This window comes from Camelus bactrianus, chromosome 7, assembly GCF_048773025.1.
Source record: "Camelus bactrianus isolate YW-2024 breed Bactrian camel chromosome 7, ASM4877302v1, whole genome shotgun sequence".
Lineage (NCBI taxonomy): Eukaryota > Metazoa > Chordata > Mammalia > Artiodactyla > Camelidae > Camelus > Camelus bactrianus.
The window spans coordinates 58,415,987-58,439,930 of NC_133545.1; the positions used below are offsets into that span (position 1 = coordinate 58,415,987).

The following is a 23,944-nucleotide window of genomic DNA, read 5'->3' on the forward strand; positions in this document are numbered from 1 at the left end:
TAGGGGTATAGGATTAACAGATACAAACTACTATGTATAAAATTGATAGGCAGCAAGAATATACTGGATAGCATAGGGAATCACAGACATTATCTCATAATAATCAATAATGAAGTATAATCTGCAAAAATACTGAATCATTACGCTGTACACCTGAAACTTATATAATATTGTAAGTCAACTACACTTAAATAAAAAAAAGAAAGAGCCCTTTATTTTACCTTTTTTGTAACTTGAAGATGTTTTCTTTTTCTAGTAGGCACAATTATATGTGATCATAGTGGTGCTTCCTGTGAACAAACTGGGAAGGAATATGTACAGAAGGGTGAAATTATCTCCATTACAAATATTAATTTGATTTCAAATCAAGTCCAAAGTAAATGAAGAAATCCTATCTTTCTCCTGTCAGTTAATCCCCACAAGAGTATTAGCCAATGAAGGCTCACAGTATTATGCTTTTGGGGAAATATGTATTTTAATGGAGTTTCATGAAGATAAAAAATGTTTATGTTTTCAAAGGAATGACTATCTAATAGTAGAGTTTCAGATAGTTGAGGAAATATTTTGGGTAATAAGGAACTCTTCCTTAACTTAGAACCATATTTTCTTAGTGGGCATGTTAGTGTGCATGGAGACTAAGCTTCATAGAGCTTTTACTTTTCATCTTTTCGGTGAAAGAAAAACCTATAGTAACACATTATCCTTTTCTCACTCTAGATCCTAGATGTTTGGAACCTCTACAGCCAGGAAACTGTGGCGAATATGTGGTTCGATGGTATTATGACAAACAGGTCAACTCCTGTGCCCGCTTTTGGTTCAGTGGCTGTAATGGCTCAGGAAATAGATTCAACAGTGAAAAGGAATGTCTGGAAACCTGCATTCAAGGATGAGCAAGTAAATCAACCTCTACTGAGTCAAATCTACGTCTCCATCAACAAGCCTACAAAGAACCTCTATAATTTCAACATTCACCCAATACCAATAAAACACCATATTTGAGCACATACTGAGCATTTACAATTTATAACCTTAGTCAAATCCCACTGTAGGACATAGATATTATTAACTATTTTTACAGATGAAGAAGCTGAGATTCTGAGAAGTTTAGGAACTTCTCAACAGTCACCCAACTAAAGAGTGGCAGAGCTAGGGGTCTGATTCAGGGCTATGTAACCTCAACACACAGATTCTCCTTCACCACCTGCAATGTGGTTCTGATTGCTATTCATTCCTTTGCTGTGTACTACATCAGATTAAACTTTTGCCCTAGACCACCCCTACTCCCTCTGGACTCCTAGTCCTGCGCACTCACCTCAGTTCCCCAGCACCCCCACAGCCCTGCTGGTAGCAAGTTCGCTCGTAGGGAAGGAGTTGGTTGTAGGCATTAGAAGTGATGGGAGTATGTTTTCATGTAGACGATGGTGAGATAAGAAAGATATCTGCTTAGGGGAAACCCAGCAAGATGGAGTGGTTCTGAGAGATGAGAGGCACTGGGATAGGAGCTGAGGTGGTGAGGATAGTTAAGTTTTGCCTTACTTGCTCTGAAAGTGATTAAGAAATCTGAATCAAAATGACTTAAATTTATTAGTGACCATCATTCCTCACTCTTCCAACATAATTGGAAGAAAAGCCTTTATTGTATGTTTAAACTGTATATTTAAAAATGAAAATTGTAATTTAGACAAAGGAATTTTTTTCCATCCCTCCTTTAAAATGTACAGATGCAACTTCAGTTTTAGCGGGGTGAGATGGGAAGGCACTTGACAGCCAAGGACTACCTGAAGCCTACATCCACTCTTGAGCAGAGTATATTAAAAACAGAGTGTACACTGAAAAACGAGCCACCAACTTGAAATATGACCCAAGAGAGGAGTAGAGAATTGGCTCTGTCATTTTATAATAATCTTGTGACATCCAGTCTGGGAAGATCGTTGGTTCTGAGATGAGCTCAGACAGCATCGGTATATATAATCTCACGACACACTTTCCTCTTCTTTCAGGCCTGGGACCCTCATTCAAGTTTGGGGGTACACAAAAGAGCACCCAAGGAAGGAGGAGCTGGCAGAACAACCACATTAGAAAAACAATTTTGTACAGTTTATGTTTTTAATGTGTAATATTTGATACGACCAAATAATATATGCAATATACTTGTAACTTAAATAACATGATGGTAAGATGGGCACCAGTGAACACATCACATGGAGAATAAACTAAACATGGCCAGTTCTTTTAAAGATTCCTGTCTGCCTTCCACCTTCCCAACCCCCTGCTTTCTGCCAGGGATATCTCATTGTGAAATCTGTGCTTACCATTTCAATTTGCTATTGGTTTTAATATGTATTTTTACATGTAAAACCACATATATCTCTATGCATCTTTAAACAATACATAGTCTTGTTTATTCTAGAGCTTTATAAAAATGGTGTCATACTCAAGTCTTCTGCAATTTGCCACTTTCATTCAATATTATAATTCCCAGGTTTTACTATATCTAAATGTATTCCTAAATAATGTATTATTTAGGTTTTTCTGAGCTGTAAAAAATTGGTTTCATAATACATAAGTCCTTGCCACCTGCTGTTATTACATTGCAATTCATACATGCTCATTTACTTTCACAGTTGTATAACACTGGCATGAATATATCACAGCATATTTAACCATTGCCTCGTCTATGTTAAATTGTTTCTATTTAATTTTTTTCACTATTCCATCAGTGTTGCTATGAATGCTCTTACGCACGGCTTTGGGTGCACATGCACTAGTGTTTTTCTAGGGTATATACGCCAGGAATTGCTGGGTTGTAGGATATGTAAATTTTCAAAAATAATGTGTCATACCAAATTTTTTCCCAAAGTATTTGAATTCATTATAAATTCCCACCAGTTGTGTATAAGAATTTCTATTGCTTGACATTCTTTTCAACACAGTATTGTCAGACTTCTTCATTTTGCTAATTGTGGATGTAAAATGGTATCTTGTTTTAATTTGCCTTTCTCTGGTAACATCTTACCATATTTATTTACCATCTGTGCTGTTGCTTCTGTGAAATGTCTGTTTATAATTGGGGGCGAGTTTTCTATTGAATTGCTTGTCTTTGCTTATTGACTTTCTGGAGTTCCTTATATATTCCGAAATTGAATTCTTTACTCATTGTTTGTGTTGCAAATATCTTCGTGGCTTGTCTTTTTACTCTACTCAACTTTTAAAAAGTGAACAGAAGTTCTCAATTTGAATGCACTTTTTTTCCCTTGTTTATGCCACTCAGCCTCTCAGCTACTTTTCTTGGGTGGGAAACTCGCCCAGGACAAAAAAAAATCCTGATCTGGTGCTGGGTGTACCTCTCTAGATGCCCATCTTCATGCCTGGTATTTCCTTACGAGCCTATGAGCACCTTGGTGATTTCCAGGTGATCGTTTTCCCTTCGTCTTTTTCAGTTGTCTCAGCATGAAAGTGGTTCTGCGCTACACAGACGGCCATACAGCATTTGCTGCTGTTGTTGCTGTTGTAGGATGGAGGGCTTTGGGTATTTTCTTATTTCCTAGAAGCCCAGCAATGCATTGAAAAGCATATATTAGTCACCATATGGTTGCTGGAAAGTAGAAAGACCCTTCAGAGTATCTAACCTGCTATTTTGCCAGAAGCAGAAGTACTTGTGTTCCTTTTCCAAGCTGTTCACAACTTTACCCATATAGAAAACTGATATGCAAACATGCAGTAATATTGAGTTGGATGTTCATCCTTTTATCTGAAATGTGACTAATGAAATCCCAATGCTCCAGGGACAACCTGCAGGTCTCCTTGTGTGAAGCTTCTGCATCTCTCTCATTAAAAAATATTAGAGCTCACTTTATAAAAGTTATTACAGAAATAATTAACTCCTTGGAAGAGAGGAATAGGCAAAGTTCAGGAAAAAAAATCACACCAGTTTAAAAGAATAAGAGAAAAGTGAAATGTCAATGAGTAAAAACTATTACTCTCCCTTCCCGTTTGAGATTCAGGACACTCCTCCCCTATCCCCCCATCATAATTAGGAAAAACAAAGGGAAAACAAACAAAGGAAAACAGAGGGAGTGTTGTCTAGCTAGATAGAGAATCAAAGAGACTGAATTGAACAACCTGAGAATTAATTCTGGAAAAGAGAATGATGATTTATTTTTTCATTTTAAGCTAGTTAAAAAGTCAATATGGAAATAGCCCAAGTGCCCATCAACAGATGATTGGCTTAAGAAGATGTGGTGTTTATATACAGTGGAATATTACTCAGTCATAAAAAATGAAATATTGCCATTTGTAGCAACATGGATGGACCTAGAGAATATTAAGCTTAGTGAAATAAATCAGAGAAAAAATGATAAATACTGTGTTATACCACTTATATGTAGAATCTAAAAATTATTTGTATTATTACAAATGAATCTATACATGAAACAGAAACAGACTCCCAAACATAGAAAACAAACTTATGGTTACCAAAGTGGAGAGGGAGGAGGGATAAATAAAGAAATATGGGAATGATAGATACTAGCTACTATACATAAAATAGATAAGCAATAGGGATTTACTACATAGCATAGAGAATTATACCCAGTATCTTCTAATAACCTATAATGGAATATAATCTGCAAAAAAACCAAAATCCCAAACTGAATTACCATGCTGTACACCTGAAACTAATGAAATATTGTAAATCACTACACTTCTATTTAGAAAAAGCCAAGAGAGATGGGTGAGATATATGACATTTTGTTTCTCCGTTCTCAAATGGATAAAGGGCAGACTATGTACACAATGTGCTAAAACTAAGAATGTTTATTGAAAGTAGTCTCCATTTTAAATTAAGACATTGAGCAATTTTAGAATTTTACCAAGTACTAATGATGTTCAAGAATTTCAACAATAAGAAACCTCCACTGAAATGTTAAAATATATTAGATAATCATTTCTATCTTCTTCATTTAGTTGAAACCTCAGCTTTACTGACTGTAAGAAATGCTCTAATCCAAGTATCTGGAAAGCATACCAAATTTATAAAATGACAATTAGGTTTGATAATTTTAGTCTTAATGTTTATCCTAAACACAACAAAAAGGAAATGAAAGAATGGAGAAAATGATTTGCATGTAACATGTAAAATAATTGTTTCACATTGCTAATAAACCAAGAGAGCCTATAAATCAAAAAGAATAAAAAGGGAAAAAAATAGGAAAACAATAGGGACTGGCAATTTAAAGAAGATGCCCAGTGCACATATGAGGAGGTCCTAAGCTTCATCAGCTGTCAGAGGAATGCATGCTAAGCAGGTCTGAGGTGAGGCTGGGCACCCACGGATGATTCTGATGAGCAACCCTGGCTGAGAACCAGTAAGGGGATATCTGAATTAGGCCAACCTTAGGACAGAGTTGATTATTTCACTTGTAATTTTTGGTGTTCAATGATTTATGCCCCTTTTCCTACTTATCTACAATTCAACGTCTTTCATAAATAGCAGTGCAAAGATGGATTAATGCTGTTGAAGTATCCAAGTTTCCCCCCTTCCTTATAACATTTTTTAGTGAAATGTTACTAAAATAAGTCATGTTTTAGAATGTGTATGTGTCTGATCATTAAGACAAGAATAGCCCCAAATCGTATTTCACACATATATGAATGGCATTTCAGGTTTCTAAAAAAATATTAGCCCTGACTTGATTTCTAAAAGTATTCATTATTTCTTATCATTTTTCATAAATTACTCTCTTTGAAAAATCCCTCATTTAAATTAATTCATTTAAAGTCACATTAAAGCAAGACTCTATAGAAAAAAGAAAATCATAATTGGAAATGTGATGATTATTAAAATGAACAGCAAAAGAATAAACATGAAGATGTGAAAGAGGACATCAAAATCATAAATTGTTGGGTAAGGGAGTAAAAAAACATAGATTTTTTTCCCTTTTTTTTATAAAGAAAAAAGGTCCTCCTGTATAGCATAGGCAACCATAGATTCATTATTTTATAGTAACCTATAATGAAAAAGAATATGAAAAAGAATATATATATGTATAACTGAATCACTATGCTGTATACCAGAGACCAACAACATTGTAAATTGACTATACTTCAATAAAAAAGAAATTTAAAAAGTTTTCCTTAAAAAAAAAAGAGATCACATCAAATTCTGAAAGTTAGGAAATTTTAAACCTTGCTTTAATCAGGTTCAGAAAATACAGGCTCTTAGACTTGCCAAGGATCCTCAGTCTTCTGGTCCTCTCTTCTCTACTGCGTCTGTCCTTTAGATAAATTCTCTAAGTGACTGGGCATTCTTGGGGTAAACATATCTAGTAGGACAATTGTATTCTTCAGAGGCAGCCCATTCTTTAGATAAACACCCACTTCCACTGCCGTAGCTTGAGTTGGCTGTCTCCTGTGGTTCCCATCCTAACAAACTCCTGCTCTGATCTTGGGAGACTTCCAGAATGGTTGTGTTATTATTTTAAGATAGTCAGTATGCCCTCATTCATTTGGGCTGCGTCAGCAGCTTCTCCTATTTCCACAACTCTCTTACCATCTCATCCTCTAATTCTGAGCATGCCCTCTGGCTTATGATGAATGTTCTTGGTGACCAGAGTAGGGGACAGGCACAAACCAACACATCCCTGATTCGAAACAGTATTATATTCCTGTGGACTACAAAAAAACCCCTAAGATAACTGCCACATCAATAGAAGACATGGGGAAATTTCCCTCTATCTTGGAAGAAAAGAAAAATAAGAATTACACAGTAAGAATTCTAAATAATAGTTCAGGACTTGTGAATTGCAGAGACAGCAAATAAAGACTTCTTACCCTATTTCTCTCTGAAATTGACTGGCGTTTGCATTATATTTTTACCATCCTCCAAATTTACCCTTGAACTTCACACTCACAGTTTGAAATTATTTTTAAGTACTAATGGAATTCTCCAGTTATTTTCCCCTTAACTCTATTAGTTGGTGTTAAATTTATCATTTGGTTCTTTTCTTTCTCTTGCATCTTAATGAGCAGCGCTATGATTTTGCCACTTTCTGCAATTTGGGGTTTTTTCTCAAATTGATTCTATTATGTATAAATCACGGCTCAGACTTGCTTTCATCTCTTTCAAACAAAACAGAACATGCCCCCGATGGGATAAAAGTCAAAAACAAAAACCCAGCAACTCTTGCCTTTATGTAATTGCCTCATCTCTAGAAATAAATATTAGAATCTGTGTAAACTTTCTTTGTGGTGTATTCCATACTTTGCTATTAGAGAAATATTGACATACAGTAAAATTGATTAAAATTGTGCCAATTCAAATTTTAGAGTGTTACTTGAGCTTTTCCAACACAAGTTAAAAATCAAGCCTATTCAATTTGCTTTGTGCCATCCTCTGCCTTCACCACAAACCAGCAGTCCCTGTGAATTCCATTTCTCTGTCAGTGGTGCAATAACTCAGCTGATGACCTTGTCTGGCCTCTGAGAAACATCCCAGACTCTTTGCTCTCCCTGACTCTTCATATCCAATTGCTCAGGGCATCTAGTCTGTTTAATTTCTTCTTATTTCTCTCCACCCTGAGTCTGTCATTGCTTCTAAACCGGCTTTCTCACTGCCATCTTATCCTTCACCTCAGATCCATATCTACCCAGTGCTGCTGAGTTACAGTGACTTGGACTCAATCGTTCTCCTCCTTAAAGTGCTCTGCAGGCTTTCCATCTTCAAGATGCAGAGCAAACCTTTTAGCATAGGATTGAGGGCCTCACTGCTGCTTACATTTCTCATTTCTCTCTCCCCAGGTCCTTATACACGGTCTTCAATTCAGCTATACTCATCCATACGCTTCTTTTTCAGAGCATCATTCATTTCCCTTTTCCCTTTTTCATGCCCTCCCTTCCTTTCTTCCTTCCTTCCCTTCTCTCTCTTCCTTACTTCTTCCCTCAGTATTATGGAATTCATTCTGCATTAGTAGATAATGTGCTACCTCAGACTTAACAGCTTTACAGCTGTTCATTTTATTTAATCAATGCATCCTTGCTGGGCCTTTAAATGTTTCCAGTCTTCTGTTATTATGGCCAAAGAGCTTTATTGAATACCCTCATACACATTAGTCTTTGTATAGGTTTATTTATAGAATACATTCAGAAAGCAAAATTGTAAGAACAAAGAGAATATAATTTTAACAAGTATGTCAAAGGGCCTTCCTTAAAGATTGTGCCAATTTCTATCCCCCCAACTTAGGAGTGTGTCTGCTTTTTCTTTATCACTATCATTCAGTGTTACCAGTTATTTGATCTTTTTGCTCATCTGATGGTTGAAAATGGAATGTCACTTTAGTTTTAATGTGTATTTTTCTCTTTTTTAATGTATATTGTGAAATATTTGCTATATACAAAGGAATGTATGTAACATATAAGTAGGTTTTAAAGTAAAATAATTATATAAAAACCTGTGTATCTGACATGCAGCTGAGGAAACAGATTATTACCAATATTGCTGAAACCCCCTTTAAGTTTGCTCACAAATGGACCAAGCCAAAGTCAACTTGAAAATAAGCAGTCATGGTGATTTGGGGTGCTCAAGAATATGCTATATGAGTCTCCAGGTATCACCCGGCCTGCCTTGGCTTGATGTGGGAGGCTATATAGCCTCTGGCCTGATCAACACGTGAGAGAAGAGAGAGGCTGTAGCAGATGGCTGGGTCTCTTCCCATGTAGGAAAAGGCTCTGACATGTCTACTGTTGCAGCTTATTAGAAGAGGAAAGAAAAGAGAGAGGTGGACCGTTTTGCTTCTAACCAAGATGGAGTAGTAGGAATCAGATTAGTCCTCATTTTTGAAAAGACAGACAAAATATAGGAAATGATATTTCATAAAACATTGTAAATAGGTCAAGGTACAAAAGTGAGTCCTCATAGGCAGGAGAGAAAATGAAGTGAGCCCCACAATTGCCCCAGTCCACTGCTTTGACAGCATTTCCAGGCCACAGTGCAGAGACAGGGAGCCAAGGCAGAACTCGGCAGACTCCCTGGGATGAGGCAAAGAGCTGAGAGTCCAAGAAGACTAAGACAGCTAGAATTCTGAGGATAAGGACAGAGTTCTGGATAGGAGAGAAGTTCACAGAGTGAACTGCTAGAGGGAGGACTGCAGAGGGTTTCTCTTGAGTATTCAGCTAAGTACTGATGAGTGACTGCATGAGCAACATACTTAAATCTGGGAACTGAACCAACTGAAAGGATTAGCAGTGCCAGGTGCTAACACTGGGCCAGGAGAAATGCCTGTCACACTAGCCAGACTGGAAAACCTCAAGATTCACAGAGCCTTGGGTAAAGTACATATTCTGGGCCATAAAATAAGTGCCAGTAAATTTAAAAGAATTCAAATCATACAAAATATGCTCTCTTATCACAGCAAAATTAAATTATAAACCAATAACAAAAATATATTTGGAAAATTCTCAAATATTTCCAAATTCTATAAAATACTTCTAGATCCACAGGTCAAAAAATAAATCAAAAAGTTAATTAACAAGTGCTTTGAACTGAATAAAAATAAATACACAGTGTATCAAAATCTGTGGGATGCCACCAAAGGAGTACCTAGGGGAAAATTTGTAGCACTTAATGACTACAGAAAAGAAGAAAAGTCTCAGGTCAATGACTTTAGCATCCATCTTAAGAAACTAGAAAGGAAGAGCAAATTAAACCCAAAGTAAGTACAAGAAAGAAAATAATATGACCAGAGTAGAAACTAATGAAATAGAAAGCAGAAAATAAATGAGTATACACATATTTCAAAACTTGTCAAATTGTCTACTTTAAATAGACAGTTTATTGTATGTCAATTATTCCTCAATAAAGCTGTTAATTATTTTTAAACGTATCTTGGAGGGGGCTGGGGTGGGAGGGAAGGAGAATGAATGAATGAGCTGACCCTTCTGCAGCCTGAGAGAGAGAGAAAGAGAGAACTCTCCAGAGACTAGAGATCCCTTATGTGCTTGGCATTTTAATCTACATGCCCCTGTCTAGAGGTAAACATAGCTACTTTGGTGACCTGAGTGTGATTAAGCAAAGAAACATCCCTTATTCTTAAGGGGAGGAGATGGGGTTTTGGGGAGGGGGTAGAAATCTTAACCTCTCCTTACATTTCTGAACCCGTAAATGAGCCAGCATAGTTCCAATGATAACTCCAAGTCCTCTGAACCCCAGCTTTACTCCTGGTGTTCCCGTCTCAGTTTATGGCATCACCATGCAGTCTATATTCCAAGCTTATCTTCAGCTCTCACCTTCCTTTCACATTCCATAAGTCACTGAGTTCTCCCAATTAGACCTCAAAAATCTCCCTCCAAAAATCCCCTCTTCTGTGTGCTAACTTCCATTATCTTTAAATGTTCTCCTTACTTTTATTGCCATGCCAATTAATACTTCATAGGTCATCAGAAATATTCTTTCCAAAATGCGAATCAGATAATTTCCAAAGCATTACTCCCCATTACCTGCATGATGAAGTCCACCCTCCTCAGCAGGGCTTATAATTCCCTTCACAACCCGCGTTCATCCTGTTTCATCATTCTCTCCCCACCGTATGCTCCAGCCATTCTGCTTAATAATCCAAAATATCCTGGGTGGGATTTGTTTTTGGTATTTTTACCTTTGTGTCTCCACACCTAAAGCTTCCTCTATCTTCTCTGCATGGCAGAGTCCCCACATATCCTATAAGACTACATTTTAAATATCGTACCTTTGATGAAGTCTTCCTCAGCTTCCTAGGAAAATGGCCACCTTTTGTTTGACCCCCAAATAATAGTTCCCCAGTAGCATCTACTAATGGCACAAGGAACCTGGACAGCGAACCTGGATTCCCACTGTGGTTTGGGCTGGAAGAAGTCACAGAAGTGCTGGTGTAAAGAGGGCGCCACAGGAAGAGACAGTGCTTACGGCAAAGGCTGCCGGACCTCCTTTCTTGGAGCCACTTAAGACTAAGAACATTTTCAGAAATATTGCAGTAAAACATGAAGAAAAGCCATTTTTCTTAGAATAGGCATTGGAAGGTGGAGGGGAGGAAACAAGCTGTGTTCTGAGGATTTAGAAGCCTCAAGTTATCAACCCTACTCACCTAGGAAAGAAATAATTTGCTTACTGACAGAGGGACTTGTGTCATTGCAATGGACATTGTAACCAGGCATTTTAAATGGGGGATCATGCACCAGGGACAGGAAGACACTGGTCATTTCCTCCCGCTGGCCAGTGTGGCCAAAAGCTAAGTGAAAGCCTACATATATTTTTTGGTTAGTATGGACATTACAATTCATTTAAATAAATAGCAATCACTATGAGATAAGTAACCTGGTGTAAGAAGAGGAAGCCAGGAGGAAATGGCTTATTTATTTTCTAGATTCTCATCATTTTAGAAAGAATGTGTATCTTTCCAGAAGAGTTCTTTAATAAATATATAATCTTTTTTTAAAAAGACTTATGAAACTATTTAACATTACAGACTTTTACTCCTGGTAATAGGTAAGGTTACTTTAGTTGGACAAATTCTGCTGAAAACAATGAAACTGTTAAAAAAGGTAGACTAAATTTCTTTTCTTTTTTTTTTTTTTCATTGCTTTCCTTATTTTATTGGAGGATAAAATTTTCAACAGAGTAACCTAGGAATTTATCGAATGCTCTGATCTGAACAAAGTTAAGCTTCCATTACATGTAAATAGGTAATGTCCCCAGCCCAACATGACTGTGTCTTATCCTTGTGTTTGTTTGCAACATGTTTTAGGAAAGCTTGACCTAACCTAGCATCTGGGCAGGTGGCCAAAATGTATGTTCCTTCTGATAATACAACTATTGCCTTCTTTTAGCCTCACTTAGGGGTTCCTTTATCCCATGTGCAAGAATTTCCATGTATCTGTGTATGTATTGGTTCAAAGGTATCTTCTGCCTTCCATTGTAAAACGTTTAGACTAAATTTCTTAAAAGCATCAAATTCCTAATGAGACATTGAGGGATAACAAAGCTAAAATCAAAGGGGAAGTGGGGAATTAGAGATGTCAGTAGAACACTGGAGCTGGCTTGGCCAAGTAACACTTAGTATCACAGAATTTCTTAAACTTTAGCTTTTGTAGCTTTGGAAGATTAAAAGGACAAAATTTAGAACTTTGATACACAGGAGATGAGGAGTTTAATAGGAAGGGGATAATGACTGCAAAAGAACATGAAGGAGCTTTAACAGTGGTGAAAATATTCTCTATTTGAAGATACAGCGGTAATCTCAAATTAGGCGAGAAAAAAAATTAACTTGCAGATCCAAGAAGCTAATGGACCCCAAGCAGGATGAATACAAAGAAAACACACCCAGCCACAACACAAACTGCTGACAGCCAAAAATGAAAGGAAAAATCTTGAAAACAACAAAAGAAAAATGTTACATTACGTACAGAGGAACAACAATGTAATTAACAACCAACTTCTCAGTAAAACCAACGGAGGTCAGGAGACACTGTCACAACATTTTCAAAGTGCTGAAAGAAAATATCTCTCAATATAGATGCCATGGAAAAATCCACAAGATTAAAAACATACCTAATTTCAACCAGCCAAGACAATTTTAATTTTCTTATATTTTCTTATTTAATGTGTGCTACTTCTTAACCATTTGTAAAGTAGCTGAATTTGGTCAACAAAATGGCACAATGATCCCCATGTGGTCATTAAATAATGTATCTTTTTCCTTTTTTAATAGAAGCCAAATCATAAAAGAAATAATTTTATGAGAGAAAATGAGTGGTGAGATCTCCCAGGAAGGATTCTAAAGTGGGAAAAGTATAGCCCTAGGACATGTCTCTTAAGTAACAGTGATGTTAGAAGGTTGGAAATGAAAGAAAAGTGCCAATGATCCTCAGAGGGAGAAGTCTGAAAGTCAGAAGTGTGGTGTCTAAGCACAAAAGCAAAAGCAAGAGAGTCAATGGTGATAAATGCCACTTAGAAGTTTGGTAAGATTTACATCAAAGTGCCCACTGGATTTAACAACATGGATATCTTAGCAAAAATACTCTCAGAAGAGTGACTATTAGGGCTGCAGGAAGACTGACATGCCTGAAGGAGAGAATGGGAAGTAAGGAAGTGAGGACAGGAAATGTAGTGTGTTTTTCAAGTAGTTTAGTGGGGACTAAGAAGACAAAGACTAGATGGTAGCTGAAAGGGAATATGGGGTGCATCAGTTAGCCACTGTTGTGTAAGAAACAACCCTAAAACTCAGTGTCTTAAAACAAAAAGCATTTATTAAAACTCATGTGTCTACGGGTGAGCTGGGTGGTTCTGCTGATCTGCATCTGCCTTGGCTCCCTTACGCATCCAGGATCAACTGAGGGTCGGCTGATCTAGGATGATCTTAGAGTTCTGAAAGTTGATTTTCTGTTGGCCAGGGTGATGAGGGTGACTGGGTCATGTTTCTCTCACCAAACAGCAAGCTAGCTCACACAGCAATGGCAGGGTTCTAAGAAAGAGCAGAAGTGTTCAAGATCTCGAGGTCAAGTCATGAATTGGCACATCATTCTGCCACAGTCCAAAGGTGAGTCACAAAGTCAGCCAAGATTCAAGGTATAGGGAAAGAGATTTACCTCTTGATGGGAGGAGCTGCAGATTCTTATTGAAGAGCTCACTGAAGAGGAAAGAATGGTCATGAAACAAAGAGAACAGAATTCGAAAGGGGTTTTATACATGTAAATGGAATTCACTTAGGCTGAGGCAGGACTTGGGGTGCAGGGTACTGACAACTGGGGTATGGGTTACAGGAACCATGAGACTGTGAGAGAATTAGTCCTCAAAGCCCTTTTGTTGGTGTAGGGACACAGAGGTCAAATACAAAGTGGACAGGGAGACTCTGGTCCCTCTGGAACTAGACTGGCTTGAGTATGAGGACTCAGGGGAGAGCCCCTGAGCTCCAGGCTCCTGCCTGGGAGGCCCTCTGGGGCTGGGAGGAGCTCCAGCAATGAGGAGCTTGGGAGATGGCTGTGATGTCCATAGAGAGGCCCTCATGCTTTATTTTTCAAGCTGATTTTAGATTGTAACATTACTTCGTAACTTTCCTATCAGTACGCAGCAACAGAAAGCAATGAATAAATACTGAAATATTGGGAAAATAAATGCTACTCTCCATCATGTTGAATCACATATTTTGAATCCTATTCCACAGATTTACCTTTCTAGTGCCTATTACTATGGTTACCATGTTTTCCAAACCAAAACCCGAGAGATGTAGGCTGGCTGTAGAACAGAAATTCAAAACAGGAGAGTCCTGGATCTTTGCTCTGATTAGTAACAATAATAATAGCATATATAAAGTGAATGCATATCATATGTCAAATCCTACTCTAAACCCATATTATTTAATCTTGCTAACAATCTGCCTTTTAAAATTGACTCTTAAGTGCTCTACATTTTAGATTTGAGTAAGTTGCACCTATTATAAAAAATCCTCTTCTATCCTGTGAATTACCTGTTCACTCTCTTAATAGTGGCTCTCATGTTCTTAATCCTACATTATAGACTTATTTATCAGCTTCCCTCCCCTGCACTGTAACACTTTTCCTGCTCTATTTAAGAAAACTTTGCTTATTTTAAGGTAATGAAGATGTTCTCCTATTATTCTAAAAATGTTATTAACTCCTTAATCCATTTGGAATTGACTTTGAGTCCATGGTGTTAAATAGATATCAAGATTTTTCCCCCATATTTCTATCCAGTTAACTGAGTTTCAGTTATTGAAATGGCCATTCTCTCCCCACTGCCCAGCAGTGACACTTTTGTCATAAGTCAGGTGAGCAGACATGGGTGAGAAGCTCCTGGGTTCTCTATTCTGTTCCACTGCTTTGTCTGCTGTTAAGAGGTTAAGAGGTTACAGTTATTAGCCTAATTTTACAAATAAGGAAACAAGCACAGGAAGTTTAGGTGACCTTAGGTTGTAGTTCACATAACAAGTAAGTCCACCCTGTTAATCATATAACATGTGCATCTTCTAAGAGCAAGTTTACCAGAAGTTACTATGTCTTTCTAAGGAGGTCTCTGAATTGATTTCTCAAAAAATATTCTCCCACTCTGGGAACTGGTATTGGAAATAAATGGAAAAAGACTCAAATAAGAGAAACATGGATTTGAATCATCATTCCAACATTCATTGGCAGTAAGAATATAGGCAATTAAGCTCTCTGGAATGTTTCTTTATTTGTAAAATTGGAAAAGTAAAATACCTCTCTAGCAAGTTTGGATAAAACCTAAAAAAGGACTATGTATATATTACATAGCACAGAGTGCTGAATAATATTATTTTGCTTCCTAATCCCTTGACAAAAATGCTTAGACCTGAAGAAATTTACAGCCTAATGTGATATGAACAATTCTGGTGTATTTAGTGGGGAACTGCTTGGTTTGTGCTGGGAGTTGTCTCTCATTGGGGTCTCACTAAAGGAACTAGACAGATGGACATCAGTACTAAAGGGCAAAGAAAAAGAAGGAATGAGATGAGAACAAAACAACCAGTGGTTCTGGCTGGATCCCTTCATGGGTGGTCATGGCTGGTCATGGCTCTGTCTTTGTTTTCATTCTACTTTGTAAATACTAGTTATCTAGTGATTATGGTTGAGAAACACACGGAAAGGTAGCAACTTGCTGAAGGCATTATTGTTAGTCAATCTGGGATGCACAGCCTGTTCCTCACCTCAGACACCTGTGAAGCCTGTCACCATGAGAAATCTATTATCACTGAAGAAGTTATTGGAGGCGACCGATACCTCCAACAAAAACAGGTCCTCTTAAAAAAACATGTTTTCTTCCCTTCCTGCCTCTCACTTTCTTACCTCTTCTATTTTTTTTCCATCTCAAATTTTCCACCTCATTTTTGTCTTCTTCTTATGGTTCAGACATACCTGCCTAGGATACCCCTGTGCCATTTCCCTCCAGCCTAAGGCAGCACTGCCTCCTGCATCAATATCAAGCAGCATTTATTTATGGAAAGAACTGATCCTGGGACCAGTGAGAAGTATCTGGACAGCAACCATTGATCCTACTCGCCATGTCTTTGCAAAATTATCTTGATTCAAGAGATGGCTCACGGTTCTCAAAATATCTGCAAAACAAAATTATTTTAAATTTATCTTCAAACTGCACATGGTGGTACCTACCCTTGTCCAGCAGAAGAGGTGGGGCATACCAGCTCAGAGTCCCATCCTGTGCCCATTGGCCTCTGCTGTGGCCAGCAGACCTTGGCCTCATCCCTCCAAGGTCCCTTGCTCTGATTCAAGGCTCCTGAAGTATCTTTCTAAGCATAATCCTCATGAGCTGTGCCTTTGTGGAAAGATGGAATTCATCATGCATTTCTTCTTTGTAGTTTTATTAAAATGGTATATGCCTCAGGCTCTGTCTGCTTCTTACTAACTCCATTTTCCCTGGAATTCTCACGCGGGGCCATTCTAGGATCGAACGGTATACTGGAATTTTAAGCATGTGAGGGGGATAACTGAGAAAACTTAGATTCTGTTTGTTTCCCTCAGTACTTCAGAGAGCAATTACAGACATGTCTGGCAGCATCTAAAGTGCAGGATTTCTCAAACTTTGTGCCCTGCCAGAGACAACTTATGCCTTGGAGCCAAGAAAAATACAAATAAAAAGAGAGGTGGTGGGAGGCTTTTGAGTTGGAACAAGGCAGGGCTTTCTCAGATCTAGAAGAGTGAAACTGATGTCTTTATTCCCTTGATGAAGTCTAGAACACAGGACGAGAGACCAAAGTCGCTGTCTCGGGTCTACAAGGGGACATTCTTGAAAGCTCCCAGTCTGTGAACTGGGAGCTCAGTCTGCGCCCCCTCCCCCATGTCTCCTCTACCACTGATGTCAATAGGGGACCACTCATTAGTCATTGCCAAAGCCACAGTCAAGCATTCAGAATCCCAGGAGGTATGCTGCTGGCATGACAGTTCCTAGAATTCACCTCCTGTTGGCAATGGTTTCTTAGCAGTGCCTGGAGGATTAAGGCTCAGATAGAAGTCTGGGTTAGTTTAACACCTCATTGGCTTGAGGAACTAGTGCCAGAGCTGTGTGCTCAATCCCAGCGCCACTGTGGGAAAGGTTTGCCTTGGCCTCAGTGACATGGGCTGGCACATTGTCTGCTCCGTCGTCAGACAGAGCTCTGTCAGCTCCAGATGTAGCTATAAAATCTAAAAATCTGGAGCTTATTTGTAGTCACAAAAGGCAAACATTGTATGGTAACACTTATTTGATGCACTTAGAGTGGTCCAAACCATAAAGACAGAAAGTATAATGGTGGTTGCCAGGGGCTGGAGGGAGGGGAGATGGGGAATTTTTGTTTAATGGGTATAGAGTTTCCAATTTACAAATTGAAAAGAGTTATGGGGATGGTGGTGGTGACAGCTGCACAATGTGAATGTATTTAATACCACTAAACTGTTCACTTCCAAATGGTTAAGATGGTAAATTCTATCTTATGTGTATTTTAGCACAATAAAAAAAAACCCTGAAGCTGAATTAATTAATTAAGATTGGAAATCATGGCTTTTCTTCTATGCATCCTGAGCACAAAGTTGGAAGTAAAGTGCAAAGTTGCAAGAGGAAGTGAAGAGAAACCGCCATCGAGGTAGTTTCATCTTCTCAGGCAACAAGTTTTACTGGGAGACTCAATTTATTATTTCTAACCATTTTACGAGGAGGACATGCATACCACGTAGAGACTGTGCGTGCAAGCACCACCAGCATGCTAATTTACTTACTCTTATTAAGTGTTTACTTCCTCCATCGCTCTGGTGCAACTCAGAAGAGCAAGCACATAGCCTGGTAACAGTTTGCACATTCTACTCGTCTCAGCCTGGAGCTCCTGGAGAGCTGGAAAGCATGCCCTTTCTTCTGTGCACCCTGAGCACCGATGTATGGTGTACGGTAGTTACAGAGGGAGTGCACACCATCTGAAGGAGGATTCCGTGGGAGGAGGCAGTGCAAGACCAGAAAAAAATTTTTCTTTCTAAAATTAGAAATATCATCAGCATAAGAACTATGTGTTATTTGCAGAATATTTTAAATAATGAAAGAAATTAGAGAGCTTTCAGAAGATAACTCTGATGGGTCAAAATCCTTTTTCCTGCTTTGATATGTGTGAGGATTAATTTTACGTATCAACATGGCTGGGCTTTGGTGCCCCAATATTTGGTCAAACACCAATCTAGATGTTGCTGTGGAACTATTTTTTAAAGATGTGATTAGTATTTAAATTAATAGACTTTGAGTAAAGCAGATTACGGTCCATAATGTTGGTGGGCCTCATCCAATCAACTGAAGACATTAAAAGACCAAGGTCCCTTGAAAAAGAACACATTTGCCTCTAGACTGTCTTCAAACTTGACCTGCAACGCCACCTCTTCCCTGGGTGGGCTGGCCTGCCCTGGAAATTTTGGACTTACCAGCAGCCCCCATACTCAGTGAGCCAGTTCCTTGAAATAAATCTTTCTATGTATATGCATCCTATTGGTTCTGTTTTTCTCAAGGACCCTGACTAATACAATATGTAACAGTTACCCTTGGAGAACATAATTGGGATTTGACAGTGAGTTACCCTTTGCTCTTGAAATGTTGAGACTGTGAGAACAAGTTCTAAGGGGAAATGTGGGAGGCATTTGGATATTTTATCCCCCTGATGGGGCACACATGAGAATCCTTCTAATATGATCACACTGGATCTCATTTTCAGCCACTGACCTTCTTTTTAGGTCAAATGTACACCACACTTAGTTTACTGACTGATTAGCTAGAAAGGCAAAAGTGGCATTTAATCAGAGGGGCATATCCAAACAAGAAGCAATGTCCTTTTCCCCCCTGGCAGCCTGGATTCAGTTAATAGCTAAATTTTTATTGAATGCTGACTATATTTAGAGTTCTGAATCAGGTGTTGTTGGGACTGAAAAAGAAGTAAAAGACATTGGACCCCCACTGATCCTACATTCGAAAGGAGCACATCTAAGTCCACGTGTAGACGGCAGATCAATTGCTATAATATTTCATGAAACCATTGTTGTTGGGGTGTCAGGTGCTACCTGAATGAACTTTTCTTCTAATGCAAACTTTTTTTCACTCAAAACCAAAAATTTATTCTAACTTAAAAAGAAAAACAATATTGGAGGGTTTTATGTGTATATTACCCATTTTTAAGGAAATACAAAAAGGTTGCTAAACCAGTTAAGCATCTTTATTTGTAACTCCAAGGTTGACTTAATTTAATCATTTGGGAAATACCTTAGGGAGTTCTGGATGACCAGATTTAAACTTCTTCTTAACACTTAGATCCTAACTTACATAAAGTTCATGTTTCTTATCATAAATCTTAGTAGAAGTGTATCGTTTACCAGTCATTACTGAGTCTAAGACTTTCATCTTACAAATGCCAGACTCATTTCCTGGAGGTGGAATGATCTGCTCAGTCATTTAGCTAGTTCCTTTAGCTAGTTAATCGGCTGGTCTCACAGCTAGTTACCTCGTCATGTGGCTACTCAAAACCAGTTCTTCTCACTCCAAGCAGTGTGTAGCAATGGCTTTAACTGACCCAGGTCATTGCTCAGAGTGTCTAGAAACAGGGTGACTAGCCAGTGAGGAGTCCTTCCCACACAGCCCACTCTCAAAGGCTGGTCCATATGTCCATTCTGTGGTTTGTTAAGACCTCAGAGTCTGATAGTGAAGGAAGAGTCATTTTCAGCCCTCCTGGCTCTGGGTCATTCCCGGGTAACATGTAACCAGAAGGGTGGATGAGTTATGAGTTAGACATGTGGGTTTGGTTGAAACTGGGCAGCCCAATTACCATAACAGAAACTTAACTTCTATTCTTTTCTGCACAGGGCACACAGGAGCTGCATTAGAAATATGAGTCAGACCACAGTAGCTACCTGCCAAACTGTTGCGGACTATTTATTGAGCATCTCTTAAAGTTGAGTTGAGACTGAAGAGCTGTTCAAGGAGTTCTCAATCCAAGGTGTCTTTGAATTTTCAATCTACACTTAATCAGACTCCTACCTCTCTTGCTCACAATCTCAAGATCCAGACAGGCCCTTCTCAGTGCTCTGTGCTCTGAAGGCAGACTATAATTTAAGAGGATCCAGGGTAAGTTTCATTAGGATTTATACCCATTCCCATGCATGACGCTGTAGGTACTGTTTTACAATTACCACCAACTATTATTTGTAGAATACTAATTCCTCTTTACATTAATACCAAATCTTGTATGTAATTTTCACAACACAATTTTTTATATTCAGCAGTAACTCCAGACTCCTTAAGAATTTGCCTAGAGGTCCACACTCCAACATTAGAGAGGGAAACTGATACATCCCAGGGGGGAGCCCAAAGGCCTCAGTGGGTATTAGCTGGTGAGGGCGGGTGAGGGTGGTCCACTAAATATTTCATGTCTACCACCAGGCTACAGAGTGAGGGGCCAAAGGCTTGCTTTGCATGGGAGTAGGGTGGATGTTCCCTGAGAAGGCATGTCCTATAAGAGACAAGGGGTTACCATGCAACAGACCAGGTTTAGTCCCCTGTATCTCAAACTCATGACCAGTGTTTATCTCCATTGGGAGTGTGGCTGGTCTTCAAGTTAGTCCAGCACTAACTGTATTGATTAGCTCACTGCTCAGCGCACTGCCCAGCCCCTGGGTCTTTGTCATACAGGAGACAATACTGCCCTTCTGTCCTCACATGATACAGAATGCAGGTCTCCTTGCTCTCAACCAGTGTCCCTTGCACACTGCCTCTCTGCACAGCACTACCATGCACTGTTACTTCACTGACCCAAAAGAGAAGAGAATAAAATGACTCAACATAAGAGAACGTTTGCTCAGCAATAATGAGCCCAGGCAATACATGAAACACTATACCCACATTCTCATGGCAAAAGGCCATTTAATTCTTCTTCAGCCCTTCTCAGAAACAAACAAACAAACAAACAAAAACTACAAGTTTGGAATCCCTGCTTTCTCTTGTGTCCTTTAGGAAAGAATTAACCTCTCTGAGTCATAATTTCCTTTCTATCTCCATATATAAGGAAGTGATCTAACAACCACTTGGTGGCTTGGTTTCTAGCCTTGTAGAGAGCAACACAGTCATGCTTGCTTCTGCTGAATCTGTTTCTTTTTAATCACATTATTAGTTAGCCTCTTTCAGATCGCAAGGAAGAAGCCCATCAGTATAATCTAGTCAATGGTACCAGGGGGAGGGCAGACGCTGAGGAAGTCATCTCTCCACCCAGAGTCTGCTCCCATCTTAGCACGTTGGAGACCTGGATGTCCAGAGAGCCAGGGGGAGAACAGAAACCTTGTCCTTCAAGACACCAAAGCTGAGCTGGTGATTCAGATGTGGTACTGTCTACTCATCTATTTCAATAGTGTTTGAGTAATACTTTCTGTTCAAGTTCAAGAAAGCATTAAGTGATTAGTGGTTTTTGAAAAATGATTATGAAGAAATGAGGCTGCTTTCACAAGCCATGGGGCTTTACACATTCTTTTTATATGTGTGAAATGAAGGTCACAACTTAGATCTAATTTTCATGACTATCTTGGGAATTCTAGAATATCAGGGCCAACTGTGAGTCCAGTTTGCAAGAGGGCATACTCATACTCCTGGGAGAAAAGGCAAAAGCCACTTCAGATGTGATGGTTGGATTCCTGGGGGTAAGGTGATTCAACTGAGCAAAGGATGCATTCAAGGCAGCCCCCAGGTCTTTCTCACTGGGAATCAAGGGTCAGTTAAGCAACTGGGGCTCCCTACAGGTTCTGAAGTGGCAGAGACAGGGAAGGACAAACCCAGTCAGAAGTCATTAGAAGAAGCTGAGGATCAAAAGCAGAGAACACCATCCACAGTGGTCATTAGTGAGGATACCAGGTCCATAGAGTCTAGGGTAAGAATTCCCCTAGATCAGATTGAGAGCAGAAGGGGAGTGAGGGGAATATTATGGTTGCTGAAGTGACTCCAGGCTGTTGGTTGTTATCAGGAAAGCAGAATGTGGCTGGCCTGAGGCCGCTCAAAGAACCAGAGGCAGGACAGCCCATCGGCACCAGCACTGAAAGCTGTGTTCTCTGTGGCAGCTGTTAATGATGTTCAAAGGCCCTCTGACCTGGATTCTAGAACATTCTTGCCCAGTGAAATTCATCTAACCATGAGGCAAAATCCCCAGCACTCCCTGTCCCCGGATAGTCTTTGTAGCAGCTGGACTGCAAGTGGCAGCCACGTGAGGAGGAGGACACAGGCAGCAGGTGTTGTAAACAATGGCAGGAATGTGACTACCTACCCTGCTCCCCCCGCCCCATGCAAAGGACACAACAGCCACTAAAGAGAATCAGCACCGTTGACACCATGGGGAGCTGGGTGGGGCTGAACATCACGCGTGCTTCCCCAAGCCCTGGGCTGCTGCAGAGCAGGCCCTGAAGAGGAGGCTGAGGAGGAATTCCAGGTCAGCTAGAACCAGCTGAAACCAAGGTGGCTTTGAGAATAGTTTGGTCATTGACCTTTAGCTCATGCCACCTTCACTGTAATATTAAAAATCACTCCCCCTTAAAATGACTATAACTCAATAAAAAAAATGTTTAAAAAAATAAGTAAGTAAAAAATAAAAATCACTCCCCCTGATGCCAAACCAGTTCCGAGGCGGACCATAAAAGGCCATAGAGTGGGCGTGGCCCATTTCCTGGGGAATCTCCACCCTTACCCAAAATAGCAAGAATGTTCCTCCCACTCCTTAGCCTGTGAAATTACTTAACCCATAAAACCCCCCATGCCCTGGGGCTGCTCTCTCTTTCTGAGCTAGTCTGCATTCTGCCTCTGGAGCGTGTATCTCTCTAGATAAACTCTCCCTTTACTATGGCTTGCACTTGAACGCTCACTTGGAGGTCTGTCCTAAGGACTCCTGCAGGTCCCAGGAGGTGACATTTACCTTTCCTGCAACACATCTACTTGCCACATCATCTTTTTTTTCTTTTAATTTTAGACATCACGTCTGAAATTCTTCTGTTAGCATTGCAGTCATGCCTTTCAGCTAAGACAATACCTCCTGGTTCCTGTTTTTCAAATGTAAACAGCTCTGGGCAGGGTGACACAAAAAGTTGTCCTCAGTTCCCTGCCATTAACTGCACAGAGCCTGAACCTGCTTGGGGCTGAAGCAGAAACAAGTGACTCCCCTCTGCCAGATACACAAAGTGCCAAGAGACCACCACTCCTACCCTAACTAGAACAAGCCTGAAAAAGGACAGCATCATCTTTACAAACAAAGTGTTAGAGCAGGCAGGTAGCTAGATGTGAGCAGAGAAAGGGGAACACAGACCAAATGCAGGAACTGGGCAGAAAGGAGGGGCACAGGCCAAATGCAGGGAACCATACATCATGTAAACACCAGGGGTACCTGGGCAGAGAAGGAAAAGCAGGAACCTCTGGGCTGATAAGTGGTCACACCTTTGGGGATGGTAAGTGGCCCAGAGGCCAACAAAGAAAGGTGAGATAAGGCAGGAATTGTCTGAATGTAATCTTTTGCTCATTATGCTCTCATTTCAGTAAAATTAGCCTTGCAAGTTAGAAGTACCCATCATGCACCAACGCCATGACACTTCCCATCCGGACTAAATAAGGACAAAAATCCCTCTCTCCTTTGGGAAGGTGGAGTTGGGATGAAAATCTGGGAGTACAACCCCAGGCCCTTCCCTCCCCAATGAATATTCTACTCATCCATTTTCACACCCTATGTAACCAACTTGCCAAAGAAACTCAGGGCAGCTGCTCTCCTGAGCCTGCCTGCTCTCCCCTTGAGAGTGTACTATCCATTACTTAATAAATCCTCACTTTACTTTTTTAACCTCTGTGTCTTGTCTCTGAATTCTTTCTAGGATGGGACAAGAACCTGGAAGACCAGTTATATCCACCGGC

General features: G+C 39.6%; 1 protein-coding gene and 1 long non-coding RNA gene across 5 annotated transcripts in view; one reads left to right on the forward strand and one right to left on the reverse strand.

The window, feature by feature from the left end:
- The window catches only part of COL28A1 (collagen type XXVIII alpha 1 chain), a 160,016-nt gene extending 152,779 nt beyond the window's left edge, over positions 1–7,237 (forward strand). For 2 of the 3 annotated variants that reach the window (XM_074367448.1, XM_074367450.1), the window contains exon 35: positions 718–7,237. In XM_074367448.1, coding sequence (XP_074223549.1) covers positions 718–890 — 173 coding nt within the window. In that variant the 3' untranslated portion in view covers positions 891–7,237. The remainder of the gene's footprint in view (positions 1–717) is intronic. The other variant, XM_074367449.1, reaches the window with a different exon arrangement.
- LOC141578168 (uncharacterized) overlaps positions 1–23,944 on the reverse strand; it is a 206,717-nt gene that overhangs the window by 167,694 nt on the left and 15,079 nt on the right. The window lies entirely within an intron of this gene.